Source organism: Dromiciops gliroides, chromosome 1 (genome assembly GCF_019393635.1).
Source record: "Dromiciops gliroides isolate mDroGli1 chromosome 1, mDroGli1.pri, whole genome shotgun sequence".
NCBI classification, from domain to species: Eukaryota; Metazoa; Chordata; class Mammalia; order Microbiotheria; family Microbiotheriidae; genus Dromiciops; species Dromiciops gliroides.
Genome location: NC_057861.1, coordinates 48953057 through 48980005, shown reverse-complemented (window position 1 = coordinate 48980005; position 26949 = coordinate 48953057). Strand labels below are relative to the sequence as shown.

The 26949-nt window shown below is 50.0% G+C and overlaps 1 protein-coding gene across 7 annotated transcripts; it reads right to left on the bottom strand.

Moving 5' to 3' along the window:
- Positions 1-551: 551 nt before the first annotated feature.
- On the bottom strand, positions 552-25291 carry SHC2 (SHC adaptor protein 2). 7 transcript variants are annotated; one of them, XM_043976507.1, is made up of 13 exons: positions 24266-25291; positions 19518-19588; positions 16792-16852; positions 12397-12516; positions 10087-10140; positions 9618-9669; positions 9270-9396; positions 7386-7557; positions 6842-6908; positions 5621-5779; positions 4429-4730; positions 2992-3132; positions 552-1707 (listed from the first exon to the last, which is right to left on the bottom strand). In XM_043976507.1, exons 1-12 carry the CDS (start codon positions 24809-24811, stop codon positions 3004-3006), a joined length of 1860 nt encoding a protein of 619 aa, XP_043832442.1. In that variant the 5' UTR covers positions 24812-25291; the 3' UTR covers positions 552-1707; positions 2992-3003. The 7 variants fall into 7 exon arrangements, with proteins under 7 accessions (XP_043832442.1, XP_043832440.1, XP_043832441.1 ...); XM_043976505.1 differs by lacking the exon at positions 552-1707 and adding an exon at positions 1714-2578; XM_043976506.1 differs by lacking the exon at positions 552-1707 and adding an exon at positions 1714-2478.
- Between the last annotated feature and the right edge of the window lie 1658 nt (positions 25292-26949).

Here is a 26949-nt window from a genome sequence, read left to right as displayed (position 1 = left end):
CAAGGCATCTTTGAGAGAGGAATTAGGCCCAGGGATGATTCCTCATGAATCCTGACTGGGGAGATTTTTTTGGTGGGTGTGGTGAGGCAATTGGGGTTAAGTGACTTACCCAGGGTCACACAGCTAGTAAGTGTTAAGTGTCTGAGGCCGGATTTGAACTCAGGTCCTCCTGAATCCAAAGCCGGTGCTCTATCCACTGTGCCACCTAGCTGTCCCTGGGGAGATTTTTGAGAGACAATTTTCCCTGAGAGAGAAGCCCTCTGAGCCAAGATCTCCCCAGGGGAGTTATTGTGCTGAAAAGCTCCCAGAACTTGGGAGTCAGAAGATATGGGCTCAGTATTCTGTGACTTTGAGGAAGAAATTTCCTCTCTTTGAGTTTCAGTTATCCCCATCTGTGAAATGGGTATAAAAACCATTTAGCAGGGCAGCTAGGTGGCGCAATGGATAAAGCACCGGCCCTGGAGTCAGGAGGACCTGAGTTCAAATCCGGCCTTAGACACTTAACACTTACTAGCTGTGTGACCCTGGGCAAGTCACTTAACCCCCATAGCCCCGCAAAAAAAAAAAAAGTAAAAACCATTTAGCTTCTCTACCCTCCCAGTGCTGCAGTGAGGCCTGGAGGAGTAGAGATAGCACAGTAAGATGGGGGGAAGGCCAGTCTTGGGGCCCAGAAGACCTGGGTTCAAATGGTGCCTCTGAGACATACTGGCTGTGTGATCCGAGGAACCTTGCTCAGTCTCTCGGTGCTCTAGGTCAGAGGGGTACAGCCCACAACACTACCCAGTGCAGCAAAATCCAAATGAAAATGTCATTGGGAAATGTTTAACAAAAATAAATTAAAACACAATAGAATGTAGATAATGTTACCATGTCGTTTTCTAAGTCAGCATTCAGCTGGCAGGGATCTGAGCTTAACACCATGGGTGTTGGCAACTCTCTGAGACCAGTGTGCAGAGAAAGGACCTGCCTGCCTTGGTAGAAGTTCCCCACACCAGTGAAATCCCAGGCCTATAGACATGGTCCTGGGGCCTTCCCAGCCTGCACTTGTCCTCCTCCTCTGGAGAAATTTCCTCCTGGTTGGTTGAGAAAGGACAGATCTTGGACTGGGGTTACCATACTCTGGGACTGGCAGCTCCACGTCCTGGGGAGGGAAGGGAATGGAAGGGGTGGGGAGGATTCTTTCAGGATTGGGTAGCTCAACGTAAATGAGGCCAGGTCGTTTGGTCACTCCCAGATTTAATTATAAACAGATTCTGAATGCTAAATCTGGGGGGGGGGTAGTAACTGGAGGGAGGGACTTGAGGTCACTGACCAGAGTACTGGGGAGGTTGGAAGTGTGTAGTGGCTATTGTTGGAATCCCCAGCCAATCCATCCCACTTTCTCCTGCCCTGTTTTGCTGCCAACTTGCTCTGTGACCCAAGGTAAATCCCTTTTTCTCTCTGAGTATTGTTTATTACCCATCAGCCAAATGGGGGGTGTGGTAAGATTACTGGAATTTGGCTGACTGATTAGGACCCCAATATTACGGTGAGCCACTCAACTCTCCATATATTAAATTTAGCCCTCACAGGGAAGGGGGGGCTATACTGAATGACCCCTGAGGGCTCTTCTGAAATGAAAGAGCCTAGAGTTGTCCGTGTCAGGAGGCCTTCCCACCTGCATCCCTGAGTCCTCTGGTACCTGAACCTTGAATGAGTTAACCGGGCCTGTGAAGAAGATTGGGAGTGATGAAGATGGAGGAACAGAAGGCCCTGAGCCCCACCTCCCCAGTGCCAAGTTTCCTTTCCATGCATCATGGGGCCTTCAGGTCAGCTCCTAACTAGCGGCCATTCCAGCTCTAGGTTCTATGATATTCTATGGCTTCCTTTCCCCTAATAAGCCGAAGAGATTGTCAAAGCTCCTACATCAGTGTTCTTGAGTGGTGGGGGAGGGAAGGGGGGAAGAGAAGGGATTGGTTTGGTGGAGATCTAGGGTCCTATCGTTCTTCTCTGTCAATCCTCATCTTGCTCTGCTCTTGCTCTGACCCCACCCCGACCCAGATTGAGGATCTCCAAGCACCTTAACCTGATCTCCCTACCCCCCACCCAGGAACTTTGCACCTGCATTTTACAGCAGGCTCCAGTCAAGAAGTGGGCAGCATCATTTCTACATCCCTATGGAGCCCCAACCCATTTGACAATGAGGTTACCAGCTTGGAAGTCATCCATCATTGTGTTATTATTATTTGTTTGTTTAAAAAAAAAGTCAGAAAAAGTTTCATCTTTGGTATGAACACATTCACGCCAGGTGAATGAAGGCAGGGAAGGGGGGCTGGGGCTCCCAGAGACCCAGATTGGCCCATCCCCCTCGGCCCTGGGGAGAAGAAGCAGCCAGTCCTTCACTCAGAAGGTGAGCAGTGTTGGCAGCAACTCCAGGCTCAGTGCTGGGCAGAGACATAGACATCCAAGAAGAGCAAGAGGTCAGCCCAAAGCTGGGGCCTATAAGGGTGAGGACAGGCAGCAGATGGAGAGGGAACCATCTGGGAACTGGGGATGTGGACAGCAGAGGACCCATAGCGCTTCAGGACAAGAAGGGATCCTAGGGCACAGAACGTCTACACTAGAACAGATCCTAGAACACATGCTGTCAGAGCTGGGAGGAGCCTCAGGGACCTCTCAGTCCAGCCCCTTCATTGTACAAACAAAGTGAGGGCCAGGGAGGGTAGGATCACGTGGCTTCTGCCCCCCTACATAGGTTAGCATTAGGGCTCGGAGAGTGTGTGTTCTAAGGGCCCTCCCTGCTCTAATGTTCTGTGTTCTAAAGGCCCTCCCAGCTCAGACATTCTGTGTTTGAAGAGCCCTCCCATCTCTACTATTTTATGTTCTACATTCTATGATGTGAGGAATGGGCGAGGGGAAAGGACACTTGGAGTCTGGCCTCTTTATCCCTCTTTAGACAGCCCGGTGCCAGAGACCCTGGAAAGCAGACAGCACCCTCTCCCTGGGACACACCCCCAGGCCGGGTCAGGATTCTCGCTTCACCACATCACGCAGGTGCAGTTCACTCTCAGCGGCCAGGATGGGCTGCCCATTCTGCAGATGGTAATCAATAAGGTGGCTGATGCTCTCAAACAGCACATCCTTGGTCCTTACCTGCAGCACAGAGAAAAGCAATCAGGGAGAGGAAAGGAAACCCTGGTTGGGGGCTGGGGCAGGCAGAGGGGAGAACCTGGAAGAGAGAGAGAGAGTGATTGGTCCAGCCTTGGGCATCCCAAAAGGAAACCCCCTTTTCTTTCTTGTATTAGGAAATTTGGACAATTCCTCTTCCTCCTCCCAAGACAAACACCCCCACGCCCGTTCAGACACTGCACCCCTTCAGGCCACAGTGTCAGCTGGACACCCAACCAATCAGAGCAGACAGTAGGAGATATGGCCCATTACTAGGGCACCAGGTGCATCTATCTGTCCAGACCCAGCAAGATCTGAAAGCGCCCTGGAAGGAATGTGGGCAGGTGGGCCAAGCCAGGAGGCGGCACTTCTCATCTCTCTTCTACCGTTGACTCACTGTGTGATCATGGGTGAGTCTGCCCCCTCTCTGGGTCACATTTTCTCCATTTGGACAGGACAGTATGTAAGATCTCTCCCACCTCTGACTGTCTTTATTCTAAGGCCCCATCCAGATGAGACATCCTGTGTTCTAAGGCCCCTCCCACAGAATTTCAGAGATGGAAAGAATTTCAAAGGTCATCTAGTCTTCTTCCGGCCCCCCTCCCTCCCTTCCACCCTGCCCGTTCCCAGGAAGTCATCACAGATTTATTGTGAATATACTCCTATGTATGTGTGTTGTCTGATGGGATCTGTGTTCTTTGGGATAGATGCTTTTTCTCTATCTGTCTCTTTGTGCCTTTCCGTCCCTATCTCTCTCTAACCATTGATCTCTATGCTTTTCTCTATATTTCTCTCTTCCCTCTCTCTCTCTCCCTCCCTTCCCCCTCTCTCTTCCTTCCTTTTTCTCCTTCCCTCCTTCTTTCTCCCTCTCTCTTCCCTTCTCTCTCTCCCTCTTTCTCCCTTTCTCTTCCCTTCTCTCTTTCCCTCCCTTTCTCTTCCTCTCTCCCTTTCTCTCTCTTCCCTTCTCTCTTTCCCTCTCTTTTTCTTCCTCTCTCCCTCTCTCTCTCCCTCCCTCTTCCTCTCACCTCCTCTTCTCCCTCTCTCTTCTTGAGGCCAAGGACTATTTCTTTTCTCTCTTTGTATCTCCAGTGTCTAGGAAAGTACCTGACACACAGTAGTTGCTTAATAAATGCTTGCTGATGTTTGAATGATCTCCCTGGTCTCTTTTAGCTAGTTTCCAGTCCCTTCCTTCTCTAAGGAATCATGTTCTATACCACCACCACCACCACCCCCCCCCCAGCTCTGGTGTCTGTGGATGCTAGTCTCTCCCAGCCTCCTTACCACGCCCTCAGGGTCCACCAGGAGCAGGTGTTTGGGCTGTCCACCGTGCATGCCTGTGAGAACATACTGTCCAGGGTTTGTGACACTGTCCCGTACCAGGAAGTCCCCATCTGCCCTGAGCAGCTTCTCTGCTGCCCGCCGGCTCATCTTGCCATGGTACCAGGGCTCTCGGCGTAGCTGCTCCTCTGTTGGGGCAATGGGAGCCCGGCGAGTGGGTGGGCTGGGCCACTGGTCCTCGATGGGGACGGGGCCGCTGCTGGACACCGTGCACTCGTGCAACTTCAGAGCATCTTCAAAGGGCCCTGCAATCCCAAGAGACCTGCTGTGGGCCTAGGCGAGGTCCTCCCCCCTTGGGGGGCTCAATTTGCTCATCTATGAAATGGGAATGGGTAATCTTGGCTCATTTCCCTCATGGGATTTTTGGAGACACAAATGGGAGAGTGGATGAGAGAAGGACTTTGCAGATTTGCCTCTCCCTCAGCCCAGGGCACTTGACTATGTCAAACTAAAGGGCCTTATGCTTCCTTTAGGTGCCTGCTCTCATTTTATCAGACGAGATCGGGCGCATTCAGGGTGGTATGGCCATAGACCTCCTCTCATTTTATCAAGAAGGAAAAAGAGGGGGCAACTAGATGGCACAGTGGATAAAGCACTGGCCCTGGATTCTGGAGTACCTGAGTTGAAATCTGGCTTCAGACACTTGACACTTACTAGCTGTGTGACCCTGGGCAAGTCACTTAACCCTCTTTGCCCCGCAAAAAAAAAAAAAAAGAGAGACCCAGAAAAAGGGCAGAACCTGCCCAAAGTCACTCAGCTAATAGTGACAGAACCAGGATTTAAGTCCGGACCCTCTGCTTTTAGCTCAACATTCCTCCCATCAGACCAGGCGGCGTACCAGCCATCGCATCTTCCTTCCCAGCCCTAAAGATCCCTGAGCACAGGAGCTGACCATCATCCCCTGCAAGCCAGGGGCTCCCTGAGAGCAGAGGCTCTGTGTCCTTCTCACAACAAAGGCCCTTGGAGACCAGTTGGGAATCTCCTTCCTACTGGGAGTTCTTTGAGGGGAGGGGCTGTGCCTCCCCATTTGACTGGAGGGCCCTCTCCCCCCCCCCCCCCCCCGGGCGGAGGCCATATTGACCCTTGGGATCAGGAGCTCTCTGAGGTGATGTCTCCCTTCCTCTTCCCATCATACTCATATCAAAAAGGTCCTTCTTGGGGCTCTCCTCTGGGGCAGCAGGCTCTGTCTCCCAGCTCTCCAAGTTCTGCGTGTTCACATACATGTGTTCCTCGTAGTCCCGGGAGCCTAGGGGCCGGCTGTCTGCCTGCAGGTAGCCGTCATCACAGGGCTGGCCTGAGAAAGGGGGATGCAGAGGGGCTTAGCAGAGCCAGGCCAGCCAGGGAGAGGCAGAAGGGATGAGGGGCACAACGAGAAAGATCAAGTTTGGTGGGTGAAGGCAGGAGGAATAATCAGGAGAGGCGGACTGGGCTAGCCCCCTAATTCCCCTGGATAATTGGACCAGCATTGGGTTATAATTATCCTTCTGAATTTTGGGGAATGGCAGAAGGAGAAAAAGGAAAGGGGGTAGGCATCATAGATTTAGAGCCAAAAGGGACTGTGGTGGCCCATCTATGCCAACCCCCTCTTTTATAGAAAGGCCAAATAACTTGCTGAAGGCCACAAGGATAGAGACAGCATTGGAATCCAGACCCTCAGACTTTGAAGCCAGTGCTGTAGAGAGAACAGTTCTTAGCTTGCTATTCAAGGCCCCACAAAACCTCCCTTTTCAGTATCGAGTATTCTACAAACTGTCCAATCTTCTGTTCCCTAATCTCCCTCCCCAGTCCCATCTGAAAGCAGAAATTCTTCTTTTCCATCAAGTACCAGGTCAGGTGTTACCTCTTGTAAATCCTCCACAAATTCTATCCGCCCCCCCCATCTGAGAGTCCTCTCTCCTTCCTCAAATTTGCCTAGAGAGCATTGTCTGTCTGACTCTTGGTGCTTATCAAATTATATGTTGCACTACATTTATCTGTGTACAGCATTTCTTACCACACCCCCATCCGATTGTAAGTTTCATGAGAGCAGGAAATGTTATTTTCATTTTGTATCCCTAGAACTGAACACAGGCCCCTGGGTGTAGTAAAACCTTAATAAATGTTGATTTGACTAGAAAATAGAAGAAGAAAGGAAGGAAGGGAGGGAGGGAGGGAAGGAAGGAAGGAAGGAAAGAAGGAGGGAAGAAGGTGGGTATAAAGCAAGAGGGAAGGGTAGGGGATAGTGAGCCCAAAGTGTGTCTCAGAGAGGTTGGGGGGCAGGCTGCCAGCAGAGGTGGGTGTGAGAAGGGCCGCCATAGGCTAACTAATAGAGGCACGCAGCCCATCAGGATCCGACTCTGCTCTCACAGATTCATACCAGGGAGGCCCAGGTCCCAGTGCAGGCCAGCCTGACCTCGTTGCTCTCTCCGGGCAGGTGATCCAAGCTAAGAAACAAAAGTGGCCATCAGCATTCCCTTCCTCCCCCTCTCCCCACCCCCTCCAGCCCCCCCAGCCTGGCCTTCCAGCTACAACCACAGACAGATTTCTTGCTGCTTTTGATGCCTTCAACTCTTCCTCAGAGTGGAAATTCCCCAAGGGCAGGAACCGTATCTCTCCTTCCAATGGGTAGCTTCCCAAGGCAAGGACAATATCCTTCCACCTTCTATATCTCCCCCTAGGCCCTGATCATCCATGCAGGGGTGGGGGGTGGGGAAGGGGGGTGAGCATGATCCCCCCTCCCCTGCCTTCATTTTCTCTTGTCATCCCATTGGGATGCTGAGGGACAGAACCTAGGAAGTCCTATTACCCACCACAGAGATAGAGAGGGTCTTTGGAGCCCCTGGCCCTGTGGGAGGACACCCTGTATGGCAGCTCCCTTCCCAGGGGCCCAAGATTCCCTGCAAAGACAGGCAGAGGCTGACCTGGCTGAAGGCCCCAGAGCTAGGTGGCTGGGTGTGGACATAGCTGGGTACCCAGAGCCGGGAGTCCACCAGACCACCCAGGGGCGGCTCCTTCCCAGGGATGCTGTTATAATAGTCATGCTCCGTGGCATCCTCTTCCTCACCCCAGGCTGATTCCTCATTCCCCATCATCCTGGGCCACAGAAACAAAGAGGAAGTGATAAGGTGGGATGCGGGTGGCAGGGCAAGCTCCCTTGAAATCCTCTGCGATTTCAAGGGGGCCAGGACATCTTGGGGTATCAGAGGTCTGGCCGCTAGGATCCTTCCCTCCCAACAGCTGGGGGAGAACGTGCTCTTCAGAGTGTGCTACACCCACTGTGCCCTGCTGCCCTCACTAGGGGGCCGTGGAACTGGTGGGTGGTTGTAGTAGCTCTGGAACCTAGCATCACCACAATGCCAGCAGAAGAGCATACTTCCTCATCCCCCCCACCCCCGCCCCCGCCCCAGGACAGAACTGAGACCAACAGGAGGATGACACAGGGAGGCAGATTTCAATTCAAAGTAAGGGACAAATATCTAGAAAGAGACTGGGCTGCCCGCATGATGAGTGAGCTCCCCATCTCTTAAGGTCTTCAAGAAGAATGCCGCTTGGGAGCAGCTAGGTGACACAGTGGATAAAGTGCTGGCCCTGGATTCAGGAGGACCTGAGTTCAAATCCAGACTCAGACACTTGACACTTACTAGCTGTGTGACCCTGGACAAGTCACTTAACCCTCATTGCCCTGCCCCTCAAAAAGAAGAATGCTGCTTGTTTGGGGATTCTGCAGTGGGGATCCCTGTTCAGGGACAGATGGGACTTAATGCCCTTTAAAGTCCCTTTCAACCAAGAGGCAGTGTGACTCTAGCAGCCATGCATGAAGGGTTAGGATCAGAAACCCAGAGCTGAAAGGGAGCCCAGAAGTTGTCCCATTCAAACCTCATCTTTTTTGTTTGTTTGTTTGGGATTTTGGGGGGCTTTTTGTGGGGCAATGAGGGTTAAGTGACTTACCCAGGGTCACACGGCCAGTAAGTGTCAAGTGTTTGAGACCGGATCTGAACTCAGGTCCTCCTGAATCCAGGGCCGGTGCCTCATCCACTGCACTCAACCCTCATCTTACAGAGGAAAATGAAAGAATAAGTGGCTTGCACACATAAGCATCAGACAGGATCTGAACCCAAGGCCTCTGACGCTGACACCACCATTCCATGCTTCCTTCCCTGTCCCCCACTATGGTACTAGTACACAGAAGGTACCCAAAAATCCCCGTATAGAAGAGGAATTGGTGCAAGAGGTTACCTCGGGCAAGGGGGCCTTATGGATCACTGAGTCCAACCACATCATTGGGGTTTTTTGTTTGTTTGTTTGTTTGTTTTTTGCTTTTTTGTTTTTTCTTTTTTTGCAGGGCAATGGGGGTTAAGTGACTTGCCCAGGGTCACACAGGTAGTAAGTGTCAAGTGTCTGAGGCCGGATTTGAACTCAGGTACTCCTGAATCCAGGGCCGGTGCTTTATCCACTGCGCCACCTAGCCTCCCCCTAACCACATCATTGTACAGGGAGGGAAACTGATGCCCAGGGAAGAGTAAGGACTTGGAACCACAGGATCTCAGATCTGGAAGGGACTCCCCAGGGAATATCATTCAATCCATGTGTCAATAAGAATTCTCTTTAGGACATCCTCCACAACCAGCAGCATGGCCCTAGGTGACTTCCAGGAATGGGGAACTCACTACCTCACCAAGGCAGATCTGGGACTCACACCTGGGTCTTCTGACTTCCCATCTGGGGCATCTTCCCCTGCAGAACATCTGCCTCATCCTGCGGGGAAGGTGAGGGCAGACCGGGGCTGGGGATGAGGACCCCTTTACCTTTCGGGGGGAATGGCCACTTTTGGGGGACTGTAGAGATACTGTTTGAAACGGAGCTCAAAGGCCTGGCCTACGGTGCTGATGACACTCTGAGCCAATCCTTCACAGCATTCCAGAATGTGACAGGCTGTGGAAAAAGGGAGAAGGGGGGACAGGGAGGCCAGAGAGCATGTCACATGAAGTGGGAACCCCCAGGAGCCTCAAATCCCCACCTCTTCTCCTTAATACCTCCCTTCAGCTCTCCCAGGAAAGTTCTCTGCTTTCTCAAAAGCTCAGGGGGGATCCCCAACCACCCCCCAGCCCCAGATGCCCCATTCTCCCCTTTGCCCTGGCCGAGAGTTGTCTTACCTCTCTGGTTAATGGGATCCTTTGCCACATAAGCCACATAATCCGTCATGTCCTGCAGAGAGATGGGGGGACACTAGAGTGAGAGGACAGCCCAGACCTTCTCCTGGCCCCCACCCCACCCCAGACCCTGGAACCTGGGATTCTGAGGCTGGTCCACAGGGCACGGGGTTTGGAGAGGGGTGTCAGATGAACATAATTGGCAGAGAGCAAAGGCAATGGCTTGGGCCAGTGGTAGGGGGAAGCTGGTGAGGTGGTTGCCTGGCAACAAGGGGTCCAGCTGGATGCAGAAGCTAGAGGAGGCAGTGATTGTGGTGGTAGGGATGGGAGGCAGGAAGAGAGGATCAGGTGGGAAAGAACCTGACTTGGGGGAGAGAGCAGGGTAGGAAAGGAAGGGAAGAGAAGATTGGGGGGAGCTGCCCCCCAAGAGGAAGGCTCCCAACTCCCCCCCTCCCTCACTGGTAGGGCTTACCGTGTCGCCACCGGAGGCGAAGGAGATGGACTGCATGTGATGGTTAGCGATGATCTGTCCCGGGCAGAGAGGCAGAGATGGGTTACTATGAAGCAGGGAGCTAAGCCCAAGGGGCAAAGCCTGGGGTGGACCTTGGACAGGCTAGGGACCCTCTTCCCTGGACAGGGGAGACCAGGAATCCGGGAAGGAGCCAGAGGTCCGAGATATCAGCCCAAAAGGACCCCTCCAAGCATCATCTGGAATACTGTCTGCCTTGTCTGACGCTTGGGCTTGGCACTGTGCTGCAAGTTCATTATTCCTCTGCCTCAGGCTGATCTCCCTCCCTGCTCCAGTGCAGGGACCCTGAGACATGCATGCACTCACATGCAAAAACATGTGGTAGAGCTGTGAAGGGTCACATCAGGCAGTGCTTGGGAGAACTGGCCAGAAGGACCCCTTCCAGACTAATGTGTATGCCCCGCTGCATCAAATCTGCATTTACTTATATTTGCACTTCCAGTTGGACCCCAGGGTTCAATTGTGCTTGTCTTGGGATCTTCTTCCTCACTGGCCTTTGTCTCTGCCTCACCTTACCTGCCTCCCCTCTCCTCACCTTCCTTATCCCCTCCCCAGACCAAGGCTCAGAGGCAGTTTCTGCCCTCCTAGAACAAAATCTGCTCCTGCCCTTGCTGAGGACCCTGAGGATAATGAAGAAGAAGAAGATGATTATGATAATTTATATAGCACTTTAAGGTTTATAAAGTATTTTACAAATATATGTGATCTCATTTGATCCTCACAATGACCCTGGGAGGTAGAGACTTTTTATACCCATTTTGCAGATGAGGAAAGTTTAAGTGATTTGTCCAGGGTTCCACAGCTAGTGTCTAGTTACAATTCAAGCTGACTCCAAACCCAGCACTCTATGTCCTCCTACCCCACCTAGCTGCCTCATGGGAAAAAAAGTTCCTGATTTGATCTAGTTCAACAAACATTTATTCAGCACACACTATGTTCCGAGTACCAGGTGGTAGGCCAACTAGCCTGAGCCACCTCTGGCTATTATTTTCAGCTTCTCCCAGGCCCCAAACCTTCCAGGAAACCCAGGTGGGAAGCCTATGATCTGACCTGTCCCAAGTGATACAAGTCCTCATGTATACAGAAATACTCAGAGACAGGTCAAGGGGTGTCACAATTGTGAGGGACCTTAAAGATCATGGAACCCAATGCCTTCCTTTCGTAGACAGGAAAACAGCTGCTGACCTCCATTTCCCCCATCCACCCACCCACCCAGAAGAGAAGAGAAAGATCAAAGGCACAGTGTGTGTTTCTGGAAGAGTTGGGATACACACTCAGACTTGTTGACAAAGTGAGACACTCAAAGACACACAGAGAGGTGTGTACATGCTCACATCCACACATTTACAGTCATCTTTTCACATCTTTCTGAGAGGCATGGGGCACAGGGGAGCTAGAGCTGGTCTTAAATCCAGGAAGTCCTGGGATCATGTCCTGTCCCTGATGCAAACGCTGGCTCTGTGACCCAAGAAAAGTCCCCTTGCCCCTCATCATTGCTCTTTTAAGACTACAAATTAGGAGCAGCTAGGTAGCACAGTGGATAGCATATGGGCCCTGGAATCAGGAGGATCTGAGTTCAAATGTGGCCTCAGACAGCTGTGTGACCCTGGGCAAGTCACTTAACCCTGATTTTCTCACATATACCCCCCCAAAGTACCTCAGAGTTCCCTTTACTAATAAAGTTGCAGGGGGCAGCTAGGTGGTACAGTGGATAGAGCACCAGCCCTGGAGTCAGGAGGACCTGAGTTCAAATCCAACTTCAGACACTTGACACTTACCAGCTGCGTGACCTTGGGCAAGTCACTTAACCCTCATTGCCCAACCAAAAAACAAACAAACAAAAAAAGAATGAAGGAAAAACTAATAAAGTCACAGGTCTAGTCCCTACTTCTATTCATAATAAATAATATTACTTAACATTAATAAATAATTAATGGTAATAAATGTTTGCCTAGCACATGAGTGCTTTCATTCATTCATACATATACACACATATTCATTCATTCATTCATTCATTCACACATACATGTAGAAACAGACACAACACCCTATTCTGTGCTCTCCACCAGCAGGAGTCATCAACCATCATGAAAGAAGAAGAGAATTCCTAGGCCCACAGGTGAGTCAGGAGGAAGCAGGTGGGTCTGACCCAGCTTGGTACCCTACCCCTGTTCTAGAGGCCAAGGACAAGAAATGAAGATGGAGTGGGTCAGTATGGGAGGGTCGGAGGGTGGTGCCAGAGATGCTGCTTACCTGGCGAGTGGTAGGCACCATAAGGTTGAGTCCATCAATGGAGATGTTGATTGTAATGCTCATACCAGCAAAACGGAGGTTGCTCTTCCCAAGGATGGAGAACAGGGCTTTGTTGGGGGCCTGTAGGAGAAGGGAAATGATACCCTTTCAGTTAGGCTCAAACTCTGGCTGGGCCAGAGTGTGAGATCGGAACATTCAGGAAATGACCAGGGTGTACAGTCAGATCTAACCCACAGGAAAGACTAAGTTTAGAAAGAAAACAAAGGGGTAGGGTCAGGAAGGGGAAGAGGTTGCATTCTGGAAAACAAATTGGAATCAGGCAAAAAAAAAATCATGAAACTGTCTTTACCCTTTGACCCAGAGATCCCACTGCTAGACATATCCCCCAAGGAAGTCAAAGACAGGAAGGTGATCCTTATATATGTCCAAATAGCCCTAGCGCCACTTTTTGTGGGTAACAAAGAACTGGAAATGTAGCCGTTGCCTGTCATTTGGAGAATGACAAATCACCTGTGGTTCATGCATGGGATGTCCTATTCATGTGACCTAAGAAATGATGAATGCAGAGAAATGAGAGAAGGATAAGAAGACTTATATGAATTGAGGCAAAGTGAAGGAAGGAGAGCTAGGAAGATGACGTATACAGTGGCTACGATGGAAGAAAGATCGATAGAACACTGAATACTGTGTGATTTTAATGAACAAGCTCAGTCCTGGAGAAAAAATAACTTGCACTGACTCGATCCTTCAGCTGGAGAGGGAGGGGGCTTTGGATGTGTAATGTTGCGTGTATCTGTGGGTCCATTGGTTTTCTGGATTGTGGGTTGTTGTTGTTTTTTTAACTTTGTTACAACAGATGGCTCACTGGGTAGGGAAGCAAGGAAAGATATGTTTGGAAAATAATGTGATATAAAAACAAAAAGCGGGGGGCAGCTAGGTGGCACAGTGGATAGAGCACTGGCCCTGGATTCAGGAGTACCTGAGTTCAAATCCGGCCTCAGACACTTGACACTTACTAGCTGTGTGACCCTGGACACTTACTAGCTGTGTGACCCAATTGCCCTGCCCCCCCAAAAAAAAACAAAAGGTGGGGGGCAGCTAGGTAGCACAGTGGATAAAGCATTGGCCCTGGATTCAGGAATACCTGAGTTCAAATCCTGCCTCTGACACTTGACACTTACTAGCTGTGTGACTCTGGGCAAGTCACTTAATCCTCATTGCCCCGCAAAAAAAACAAAACAAACAAACAAAAGGCATTAGCTAAGTGATCTAGTAGGTAGGGTATCAGAGTGGGAATCTGAAAGACCTGAGTTTGAATCCTGCCTCAGATATTGACTAGCTGTGTGACCCTGGGCAAGTCACTTAACCTTTTCATCCTCAGTTTTCTCATCTGTAAAATGGAGGAAGGAACAGCTTGTTATTGTTTATCCTTCATTCTCAAAGAGAACCATGACATAGGGGTGATGTCATTGACTTGCAGTGAATTAGATTTAAGTGAGAGAGGGCTCTGCAAGATCACCAGCCTCATTCTTTCCTCCAGAGCCATCTGGGTCCAGTGGCAAGATAGATATCAGGACGATTGGAAATGGCCCCAGATGTTTAAAGCAATTGGGGTTAAGTGACTTGCCCAGGGTCACACAGCTAGTAAATGTCTGAGGTCATATTTAAACTCAGTTCCTCCCAGTGCTCTATCCACTGTGCCACCTAGCTTCCCTGGAAGGGACAGGTAGGTGGCTCAGTAGATAGATTACTGGGCCTGGAGTCAGGAAGACTCATCTTCCTGAGTTCAAATCTGTCCTCTGACACTTACTAGCTAAATGACCCTGGGAAAGTCACTTAATCCTGTTTGCCTCAGTTTCCTCATCTGTCAAATGAGCTGGAGAAGGAAATGGCAAACCACTTCAGTACCTCTGCCACAAAAACACCAAATGGGGGCCACAAAGGGTCAGACATGGCTGAAAAATGACTGAACAAAAAATGGAAACAATAGCATTGACCTCACGGGATCATTGTAAGGATCAAATGAGATAACATATATAAAGCATATGTTGGCAAATGAATATACTATATAAATGCTATTATTGTATCTCTTTCTTTCTTTCTTCCTCTGTTTCTTTTTTCTCTCATTCTCTTTCTTCCTTTCTTTTTTGGAAAAAGGGTGGATGCATTTTGGAAAACAATTCAGAATTTAGAACAAAAGACCTCATATGTGCCAAACTATTCATAGAAGCATTTTTAAATGGTATTAAAAAGTTTTAGTGATGCTTTTTTACATTAATGCCATTTCCAAATAACTCCTCACGTCCAACAGAAGCCTCCCTTGTATCCAAAAAGTAGTTATGCGAAACCAACCAATGTGCCAACCGCACCTGACAACATTGCCTCATTCAGCATTTGTATCTCACCACCTCTCTGATAAGAGATGGGAGGCACATGGCTGGGTTTTGGGGTAGCCAAAAACTGGAAACAGAGTGAGTGCCAATTGATTGGAGAAATAGCACAGGGGCAACTAGGTGGCACAGTGGATAGAGCACCGGCCCTGGAGTCAGGAGGACCTGAGTTCAAATCCGGCCTCAGACACTTGACACTTACTAGCTGTGTGACCCTGGACAAGTCACTTAACCCTAATTGCCTCACCAAAAGAGAGAGAGAGAGAGAGAGAGAGAGAGAGAGAGAGAGAGAGAGAGAGAGAGAGAGAGAAAGAGAGAGAAATAGCACAAAGCGCTGTAGTACATGAATGTAATGGAATGTTATTGCACTGTAAGAAAAGACAAATCAGAGGAGTCTGGAAAAACATGGGAAAATTTGTGTAAACTGATGCAGAGTAAATCAAGTAGAACCGAGAGAATGATAGGTACAATGACTATAGTGATGTGAATAGAAAGGGCACAAAAATAAAGCCATGGGGAATAACTATCATTATTAATCTGACTTTAGAGAAGGGATGAGAGGAAGGGATGATTGAGAGGTTATGACTGAAGAAGGTGCTATACAGTCAGACCAGTCACTGGGCTAATGGGTTTTGAACAAATGTTTTTCTTTGTTACCATAGGCTTGTGTGTATGTGTGTGAGAGACAGACAGACAGACAGACAGAGACAGAGAGATCTAGAAATAATTGTGATTTCAAACAGAAGGCATGAATACCAGCAAAACTTTTTTTTTTTTTTTTACACGGGGCAATGGGGTTAAGTGACTTGCCCAGGGTCACACAGCTAGTAAGTGTCAAGTGTCTGAGGCCGGATTTGAACTCAGGAACTCCTGAATCCAGGGCCGGTGCTTTATCCACTGCGCCACCTAGCCGCCCCCAAAACTTTTTTAAAAAGAAAAATAAAAGGATTGATGCTCAGAGATTCAATTTAAAGATTGGAACAAGATTTAGCTTTTAGGATGGGGAAGCATCTGGGTTTCTGGGAGGTACTAGGTTTCAAGTTCAAGAGCAATTCTCAGTTTTAAGGTAAAGATTTAGCTCCAGACACAGGGGATGTCCAGGCTTGTACCTCCTGGAACAATTCTAGGTGTGGAAGAGACTAAGGTTTGAGGCTGTTAGATGGATTCTAGGCTTGGGTTGGAGGGGAGTTATTAATAACAATTCAGATTTCCATAGTGTTTTAGGGTTTGCAAAGGACTTTCTTTACAACAGCCTTGCAAGGTAGGTTGTACCTGAATCTATACAGATTAGGAAACTGAAGGTCAGAGAGGGGAAGTGATTTGTAGCTAGTAATTGTAGTGTCAGTTCTAGGTGTGAGGTTTTAGGAAGTTCTAGGGGGTGAGACTGGGGATTCTAGGTATGAAGTTGGGGAAGGGTCCAGTTCTGAAGCTGGGGCTGTAGGTGTGAGATTGGGAAAGGATCCAGGTTTACATCTGAGTTCACTGTGAGAGGTTGTAGAAAGATCAGGTTTGAGGATGGAGATTCTAGGTATAAGGCTAGAAGAGGATATAGGTTTGATACTTTGGTTCTCAGCGTGAGTTTTGGAGAAAGGTCCAGGCATGAGACTGGGGTTCTAGCTATGAGTTTGGGGAAAGTTCCAAGATTTGAGGTTCAAGATTCTAGGTGTGAGGTTGGGAAAGCACCCTGATTTGAGTGTGGGGTTCTAGGTATTGAGATGAAGAACAAGTTGGAGGTTTAGGGTTCTAGGGTTGAATTGGAAATTTTCCATGTTGAGAAAGCTAACACAGATTCTCATCCAAACCCTCCCTACTAGTCATTGCATTCTCCTCCAGCTGTGGAGGAAAGGAACCCATATCTTCAAGGCACTAATTCTCTCTCCCTCAGCCCCTCACTCCCAGGACCCATGTAGTAGCCGACTCCTTATTTTTGCTATCTAGACACCATAACTTCCTCAGCTCCTATCCTCCCACAACAGAGACTGCTTTTCCCTGAAGTTTCACCCACCTTTTTCTTCCAGGCACCTCGGACACCAGGCACTGCTTCATAAAGCCTATTGATCGCCTCCCTGTGGGCAGACAGCATCCTCATGTGAGAGAGATGGAGGGCAGCTCAGGGAGGAGGTCAGGACTTGAGAACCCTTGGCAGGGGAAAAGTTACCCCAGCAGAGCTGTGCAGCTGGGAAGGTTCTAGGTTTAAATTGAGGGGGAGTCACCGATGATGATGCTAACTTCCAATTCTTCCACATTTCTTTAGTGTTTTAAGTTTTTAACAAAGCCCTTTCCGCACAACAATCTAGCATGTTACAGGAGGTGGGGGGTGGGGCTGGGTGGTTCACTGGGAAGGGTACCAGCTCTAGAGTCAGAGATCCCAAGTTCAAATCTCACTTCCAACACTTACCATTAACGCTGTGACCTTGGGCAAGTCACCTCCATTTCTTTAACTGTAAAATGAAGGGGTTGGACTAGAAGCCCACCAGAGGTCCCTTTGGACTCTAAGCCTTAGGCAGTGGCTGGGTTAGGAAATTCACATATTTGAAAGGCTCTCGTGTAGAAGGATTAGATTTGCTCCTTTTGGTCTGAGAGGGCACAACCAGAAGTGACGGGAGGCATGTGGCAGAGAGGTGGATTTGGGATAAGTGTAAGGGGACACCTCCTAACAATTCAGACTAACCAGGCATGAAACGGGCTTCCTTGAGAGGTGGTGGCTTTCCCCTTACCTGAAATCATAAGGAAAGACACTGGTGGGGTTTGCTAAGGTAGGGCTTGTTTTATCTGGTCTAAGTTGGACTCAGTGGACACTGGGAAGCTCAGTGAGAAGGATAGAGCTTGATGAAAGGAAAGGTGACTCCATGAGGGGGAAAGAGTCTCAGTGAAGATGATGGGTGGGTCATTGAGGGGATATGGGCCCAGTGGGAGGACGTCTTCACCAAAATGGCAACCAAGACCGCTGTGGGCTGGAGCAGAAAGAAGGGAGAGGGGCCTCGTGTCTGACAGAGACTATCCCTTTATAGGAAGAGCCTCAGGATCAGGCTTCCTTCATTCCCAGGGGATACTCCCTTGGCTGACCTCGCCAGCTCCAGTGGCACTCCTACCAACCCTTCTGGCTCTCTCCCTCTCCCCCGGTACCACATCTCCCTGTTTCATATCAAAAAAGATGAGAAATGGGGCAGCTAGGTGGTGCAGTGGATAGAGCACCGGCCCTGGAGTCAGGAGGACCTGAGTTCAAATCCGGCCTCAGACACTTAACACTTACTAGCTGTGTGACCCTGGGCAAGTCACTTAACCCCAAATGCCTCACTAAAAAAAAAAAAAAAAAAGATGAGAAATAATAGAAGCACCCCTCCCCCTTCGGCTCCACCCTCTCCAAGTCTGTGTCACAGCTATTGATCTGAGCCCAGGTCCTCCTTTTCCTGCTACAATAGGGAGTTTCTCAATCCCCTTCCACTCTTCTCACCTTTGATCTGCAGTATTCTGACCTCTCTTTACCCCTGCCCTTCTCTGCCTCTTCCCCCTCCTCATCACTTCTGCCCTCTTCCCCTCTCTGCCTGTAGCAGGTCTTTGGGTGAGGAGCTCTTTCTGCCTGGGTGTGCTGGGGGCAGGGGGAGGAGGATGGTGGGGGTGGGGGGAAGGCAGAGGGGGAATGAAGGAAAGAGGGAGCAGAAGGAGGGAAAGAGAGACAAGGAGGGAGGGATGGGGAAAGAGGGAGGGAGAGGGAAAGAGAGGGGGAGGGAGAGAGAGCAAGAGAGGGGGAGAGAGAGAGAGAGAGAGAGAGAAGGAGGAGGAGGGAGGGAGGGGGAGGGAGAGAGAGAGACAAAGGGAGAGAAAGAGAAAGATGGAGGAGGAGGGAGGAAGGGTGAGGGAGAGACAGAGAGAGAGAGCGAGCACAAGCATAGGATCGTAGATCTTAAATCATAGAGCTAAAAAATGATCTCAGAAGCCATTAGGTCCAACCTCCTCAGGAAACAGAGAGATTCAAGAAGGATGTGACTTTCCCAGGGGTTACCTGGGTAATAATCATCAGATATGGTTGAAGTTTGTACAACCAGACAGCACCCATTTGGGAACAAGTGGTATCCATCCACCCTCTGGCCTGAGGGTCAGGAGACCCAGAATTTGAATTCCATCCCTGTGTAACTTCCCCTCTTTAGACAATCTGTCAACAGGAGATTGGAGTAGATGGGCTCCAAAGTCCTTTGGCATCCTGCACAATCCATATTCTATGTTCTAAAGGTTCTTCCAGCTCTGACATCCTCAGTTCTGGGGCCCCTTGTAGCTCTAAAAATAATTCAATGCTTCTTCCACAAGGAGAATTCAGGACACTCACATTCTACTCTGCCCCTGAAGAGCTGCATGATCCTCTCCCTCCTCTCTGAGACTCAATTTCCCCATGTTTAAGTCACAACAATAATCCTAGCTCTGTCTCCACGGGACTGCTGTGAGGATCAAATGAGATAATGGATGGGAAAAATGCCTCATAAGCTGTAAAGTGCTCTCTAGACTATAAAAGGCTTTGTAAATGGTAACAAACTTAGTACACTGTCAAGTGCTGGGTAATCTGAAATATTGTACAAATATAAGGGATTATTGTCATGACTATGGGTCCTCCAGGCACAAATGGCCCTTTCTGACTTTTGGCTTCAGTCTATGACTTTATACAATGAGTCTGTCTGTCTGCTCAGCCAGCCCCACCCCCATCCTGCTTCCGGGAGAGAGAAGAACCCCACCACTCACCGGGTAACCTGGGTTCGGGTGTTAAAATCCAGGGACCTCATGGAGCGTAGTACTTCTATGCAGCCCATGTACTGAGGGAGATAAGAGTAAGAGAAAGCGTTAACTCCAAGAGCCTGGGCTTTTGGATGGGCTGGTGGAACCAAGCATTAGTGGATGCTTGAAAAGATGAACTCTACTTAATCCCAAATCTTGTCACAATGTCTTCAGCCTTGGGGGTTTGCTCATTCCATCTTTCATACCTTGAAGGGACACTCCCCTCCTCATTTCAGGCTGCAAAAAATCTAAGTCCAGCTCATATCCCTTCCCCTTCAATTCTGGATCTGATCCCTCCAACCTCCCCATCTCCTCCTAGATTCTCAATCCTCTCTGGGGTTTTGTGGCTCTAGTCTGTCCTTGTTCTCCTCCAACTTCTCTGACTACTCCTTCTCAGTCTCCTTTGTTGAATCTTCATCCTAACTGTGAGTGTCTCCCAAGGCTCTGTCCTGGGCCCTCTTCTTCTTCTCTACTATCTTGTTTGGTGATCTCATCAGTTTCCATAGGTGCAATGATGCAGACAATTTCAGGATCTATAGATCCAGTTGCAGTCTCTCTCCTGAGCGGCAGTCTCACATCTTGAACTGGAGATCCTATAGGTACCTCAAATTCACCACGTCCAAAACAAAACTCATTGTCTTTACTCCCCCTGCGAAACAAAACAACAACCAAAACTCACCTCTTCCCTCTTCCAAACTTCCTTGCACTGTGGAAGGCACTACCAACCTCTCAGTCACCCAAGTTCTCAATCTTGGTATGATCCTCAACTCCTAACTCTCTCACACACGTTTGCTAAAATCTGTCAGTTTTCCTCCATAACATCCCTCACATACCACCCCTTCTGTCCTCTGACACTGCCATACCTCTAACTCATCATCTCACATCCAGACTGTTGCAATAGCCTGATGGTGGGTCTCCCTGCCTCAGATCTCTCCCTAGAGAGATGGACTCTCTCCAGTCCATTCTTCACAGGGCCATCAACCTGATCTTCCAAAAATGCAAATCAGACTAGGTTACCTCTCTACCCAATAAACTCCAGTGGCTCCCTATGACTTCCAGGATCCACAAAAACAAAAAACAAAACCAACCACCCCCTGTGACTTCCAGGATCAAATATAAAAGCTTCTCTTTGGCTTTTTTTGGGGGGGGTGAGGCAATGGGGTTAAGTGACTTGCTCAGGATCACACAACTAGTAAGTGTCAAGTGTCTGAGACTGGATTTGAACTCAGGTCCTCCTGACTCAAGCCAGTACTCTATCCACTTCGCCACCTAGCTGCCCCTTCTCTTTGACTTTTAAAGTTCTTCATAACCTAGCCTCTTTCTACCCCCCAGTCTTCTTACACTTTACTCCCTTCTTAGTACTCTTTGATCCAGCTACCCTGGCCTTCTTTCTCTACTTACACACGACATTCCATCTCCCACCTCCACACCTTTGTACTGGCTGTGCCGCATGCCTGGAATGCTCTCCCTCCTCACCTCCCCCTCTTAGCTTCCCTGGCTTCCTTGGAGAGTTAGTTCATATCCCATCTTCTGCAGGGTCTTTCCCTATCCCCCCTAGCTGCTAGTGCCTTCCCCTCCCATTTTATCTTCTATCAACTCTGTCCACATTTTGTAAGTTTCTAGTTATTTACATGTTGTCTCCCCCTGCCTCCTTGAGAGCAGGGACAGTACTTTTGCCTTTCTTTGGAACCCCAATGATTAGCACCGACTGACTATGCAGTTCATCATTTTTTCTAATCTGTATCATTGTTATTTGTAAGCATTTCTTATCCCACTGTTGGGCTGTGAGCTCCTTCATGGCTGTCACTGCTGATGGTGTAATTGTTCATCTCTGTATCCCCAGACTAAGGTACCTAGTATGTACTTAATAAATGTTTTATTCATATCAACTAATTAATTAATTAATATTCAGTTAAGCAGTAGAAGACAAGCCCTACTATTCAGCCAACAAAATCCCCTGCCCTGGGGAAGACAGAGCACTAGGAAGACCTGGCTTCTAATCCTGACTCTACCCCTGTCTAGTTGTGACTTTGAGTAAGTCCCTTTCCTTTACAGGGCCTCAGCTTTCCCACTATGCCCCATCTCCCATCTCCCTGCCTTTGCACTAGTTGTGCCACCATGCCTGGAATACTCTCAGGCCACACCTTCACCTCTCGGAATCACGAGTTTCCTTCAGTTCAACTCAGTTCAAGTAACACCTTCCATAGGAGGCTATTCCCTATCCCTCGTCCTTCCCCTCCCCACCCTGGGGTGCTACTGCTTCCCTCTCCAAAACTGCCTTGTATTTGATTTGCAGATGCATGTACCCCTACATGTCGTCTCTCTCATTAGAATGTAAGCTTCTTGAGGACAAGGACTATTTCAAATTTGTCTTTGTATCCCCAGCCCTTAGCACAGGACTTGGTACATGGTGAACATTTAATTAATATTTGTTGATTGATTAATGGATTGATTTACCAGAAGTCTCTTTCAAGCTCTGAAATTCCATCTTCTTTTTTTTTTTTTTTTTTGGTGAGGCAGTTGGGGTTAAGTGACTTGCCAAGGGTCACACAGCTAGTAAGTATCAAGTGTTTGAGGCTAAATTTGAACAGGGCTGGTGCTCTATCCACTGGGCCACCTAGCTGCCCCTGAAATTCCATCTTCTAAATTGCCTCCCAGTTCTGACATTCTATGTTCTAAGGTTTCTTCTACACAATGATATACTATGTTCTAAAGACACCCACCCCAACAGCTAGGTAGTACAGTGGCATGGAGTCAGGAAGGCTTCTTCCTTAGTCCAAATTTGGCCTCAGACACTCACTAGCTGTGTGACCCTGGGCAAGTCACTTAACTCTGCCTCAGTCTCCACATCTGTAAGAGGAGCTGGAGAAGGAAATGGCAAACCACTCCAGTATCTCTTTGCCAAAAAAAAAAAAAAAACCCAAATGGGGTCACAGAGAATGATACAACTGAACAACAACAAAAGAACTCCTCAGCTTTGATATTCTATGTCATAAGGGCCTTCGAAGAAGCTCCAACATTCCTTGTATCTAGGACTCTGAATTCTCCCCCAGAAACATGAGGGACTGTGGACTGTCTCAAGGTTCTTCAGAAAAAACACCCCAGGGCCAGAAAGGGTTAAGGCACAGTGGCTTTCCCTTTCAATCCAGTTAGACTTTGGCCCAGGATCCCACACATCCTATAATTCATCTGGGAAGGGAGCAGTGCCCAGGGGCTCTGACTCTAAATTAATTAAGGATGAAATGAGGAGCCTGCAAGATGTGATTAAAAACCTGCTCAGCCCTTGGACTAGCTGGTTTGCCATCATGACAGACTGGGGTTAGGTAAGGGGAAAGATCCCCCCAGGCTCCCCTTCCTTACCCTCTTTTCCTTCTCCAATATCCACATTCCTTCTCCCAACCCCAACAGTAAACAAAAGAGCTTCCTAATCCCCCAGGATCAAAAAACCTCACTCCAGGGGAAAGCCCCAGGCTGGGAATCAGGAAACCGGGCTTTGAGTCCTAGCTCCAACTCTGATACCCAGCCAGTCACTTCCATTCTCTGGGACTCAACTTCCCCGTCTGATAAAATAAGAGAAACTTAACTAGGTGTTGTGGGGAAGAGGAAATCAGATCACAAAGAACCGAAGGGATGTGGGTTATGGCCTGACCTATTTGCAAAGGCTGAGTTTACCAAGCCACACTGAGAGAGTTTAGGAGCCAAGATTCTCACCAGTCACCATCATTATGACCAAACAAAGAACCAAGGGTTCCCATTTCCAGGTTCTGCCCTTCCATGATGAGCTGGGAGCCCAGAAATGAAGCTTTTCAGAAGCTGCTGGGGAGAGAGCATCTAGCATGCAGCTTGTTACAGGACTCTGAACTAGCTTCTTGAGGGAAGACACTGTTCATGTTTTGTTTTCATCTACTCAGTGCCTAGCATATAGCAGATACATAATAAATATTTACTAAATTGAAGTTAAAGGGAGGTAGGTGGGAGAAAAGCATGCTGGGAGAATCCCAAATCACTTATGAAGACTGCCAGAGAAAAGAAGTTGAACTCAGGGAGAGGGGTGATGGAAGCTTCTAACATTCCACCATACATAGATTCTAAGAGTCTTTACTATGTTAGCCCCATCTCTCACCTTCAGTCAGTCACTCTGACCTGATGGGGGTATTTCTGCAGGCGGAGGGGGATCTGAAATGACCCTTGAGACTGATTTGAGGCCACACCCTTCTGACTTTCCCCCTTTCCAGGCCTAACTAGGATTAGGAGGAGAGAATACCTGTAGGAAAGGGAAATCAAAAGAGCATCTAACCCACACACTAGAGTGTGTCCTCTCCTTCCACGTGACACCGTGGGAACTTGGGGATAAGTGAGGTTTCCCTCTGAGGGTCAGACCGTGGGAGAGGACCGAAGGGAGGGGAAGGGAGAAGGGCAAAGGGAGAGCCTTCCGGGGACCCTGGGAGAGGGTAGAGCTGGACTGAGCAGGTAGGCTTGTAAATAACCCGGCCCTCAACCTTCTATGGGCCTCAGTTTCTTCATTTGTGGTTTGTTTTTGTTTCTGTTTTTTTAAACGCGAGTTGTACTAGATGCCCTCCAAGGTCTCATTCAGTTCTGACGGTTCGCAGACTCCTCGTGATTCTAGGGATTCACGCTTAGGGTTTGGGGAGCCGGTCGCAAGTCTGGGGTGTCCTGGGAGAGGGGAAGAGGAGGGCGGGGGCAGCCGCACTCACCCGCACGATGTAGGAGACCCCAGGCCCCAGGACCCTGTCGTCCGGGTGCAGCCAGCCCTGCGGGGGCTTGTGGATAAAACTGCCCTTGCGACTCCACTCGTCGCCGGCCTGCGGTGGTCGCGCCCCGGACCCGACCCCCCGCGCCCCGGCCGCAGCACCGGCCTGGCGGACCCCGGCCGCTCCTCGGCAGCGGCTCACCAGTTGTAAGGAGCAAGGGCTGGCGCAAACTGGTTCGCAGGCGCCCAGCACCGCGGCCAGGCCGGGCCCAGCCCCGGCCCCCGGCGCGGCCGCCTCCTCCAGGCCGCCGCCCTTGGTGGCCGGCGCTGGGGCCAGCTCCTTGCCCGCGCTGGACGGGCTGCGGCTGAGAAAAGCGGCGGGGCCCGCGAACTTCCACGGGGACATCCTGGGCAGTAGCTTACAGAAAGTGGTGGGAGCGTCGGGCTCGTCAGTCCCGGCCTCGGACCCGGGCCTCGGGGTGGCCGGGGAGGCGGGCGGGGGAGAAGATGGGGCGCCGGGGCCGGGGCCCGGGCCTGCCCGGCTGCTCATGGCCGGGCCGCCTGAGCCCTAGTGCGCCTCCAGGGCTCCGCTCCCCTTGGCTCCCTCCTCTCCCCCCACTCACCTCCCCAGCCTGCCGGCCGCTCCTACCCTACCCGGCTCGCCCCCCTCCCGGAAGGCCCCCAGAGCAGGATGATGTCATGCTGAGCAGCGCGGCAGCCTCAGCGCGCAGCCGCGGGAGGGGGAAGGGGACTGAGTTGAGGGGTACCGCAGTCCCCCTTTCCCGGCCCCCATTTTCTCGGCCTGCTCTGGGACAGGGTGCCCCACCCCCTGTAGCGCTGGGACTAAGCAATTCCCAGCTCCTACAGCCAATAGACCCACGTCCCCTTCCCACTAGTCCTTGCCCCCTCTCTCCGTTGGTGATGGAAGCGGAGACTTCGGTTAGCTACAGCCGGTCCTCGCCCCCCAGCTGGTCAGGGGAGAGGCGTGCCTCCAAAAGGCTCTCCTAGTCTGCACCCCAGAACTCCCAACCTCCCCCCTTCCGCCTCCCTCCATTCCGGGAGTATCCCCTCCCTCCAACACCCTAGCCTTGGCCCCTCCCAGCATGGAGAACGTCTATGCTGAACACCGAGAGCTGGAAAGGTTGATGAAGGAGGTAGAGGAACAGACACAACCTCCTCCCCACCCACGAGCATAGATTTGAGGAACCTTTCAATTCCCACAAAGCGTCAGAGACCAGGGCAGTCTTCCTCCTCTGTACTGGCTCCTCCCTCCGGGGGCTTAGAAAAGCTCTTTCTCATCTCAGGACCTCACTTTCCCCGTTTGTAAAGTGAGGGACAAGATCTCTCCCAACTCTGACAGTCTATGTTTTAAGGGCCCTTCTAGTTCCCACCAGAGAGCTACAAACATATTATGTTCTAAGGGCCTTCGAACAGCCCTAACATTCTACGTTGTAAGGACTTTCCCAGCATTGACGTCTTGTGTACTATGTTCCAAGGTGGCTTCTAATTAACTTTAAACAGTCTGTGGGACTCTGCCAAGGCCCCTGGATTGGGGACTTAGGGCTGAACCCCAAGGAACGAGAAAAGGAGGAATGTACATGGGGCTGGTGAGGTAGGATGGAAAGGCGGTGGAAGCTGAGTTAAGGGAGGTGGTTAGCTCAGGCTCCAAGCTGGATCAATAAAATGGAGAAACAAGATCATAGACTCTGGTGCCCCACCCCCTGCTCCCTGGGGAAGTGGGGCTAGGAGAGGGGGAGGCTCCAGAGCAGATGGGGAAGGATGAGGGCAGCGCAGGCAGCCAGGATTGGCAGCCCCTGGCTGGAAACAGGGTAAGAGTGGGGGCGGGGAGGGATTGGTGAGAGTGTGGGCGTATGTGTCTGCTTCCATTTGTACATGATGTGTGTGTGTGTGTGTGTGTGTGTGTGTGTGTGTGAGAGAGAGAGAGAGAGAGAGAGAGAGAGAGAGAGAGAGAGAGAGAGAGACTGAGAGACAAAGACAGAGACAGAGAGACAAAGACAGAGACAGAGAGAAGTGGCTATTATGCCTTCCAAACAGTGGTAGATACCCTGAGTAAGGGAGGCATTTCTGGAGAGTCTCTCTTCTGGGCCCTACCCCTATGGATCCAGGTTCAGAGACTTTAACCTTCTTCTCTTGAGCCTTGGATTAAGTGGACCAGGCAATTTGGGGGCACCACACCTCGCCCTTTCAGACCTGCTCTGGGCAGGACCAGGGACAGCGTCAACCCTCTGAGCTTAAAGCAAGTTTTTAACACTGTCCAAATCGGGGCATCTGGCTTGGAAACTAACTCCTCAACTAAGGTGCCTGAAGAGACCTAACATCGTGCAGTCCCTTGTTTTTGGAACTGTGGGCTCTACAAGCATTCTAGGACTGCACACAGCCCAGGGCAGAGAGCCTAGGTCAGGGCTGCAGGTTTTGTTGTTTGGAGAAACCCCAGATCCCAGGACTGACTTTAAGTAATGGGACCTTTTAGAGTATAAATCTGTTATAGTCAGGGACTCTTTGTGTCCCCAGTAGAACCTAGCATAGGACTGAGAACATGATAGGTATTCAGTTAGTATAGTGCAGTAGGTAGAGTATGGCATTTGGAAAGTCAGTAGATTTGGGTCCTAGTCCAGGCTTTGCCCTGACTTACTCTGTAGCCGTGGGGAAATCCCATCTATCCCTCTC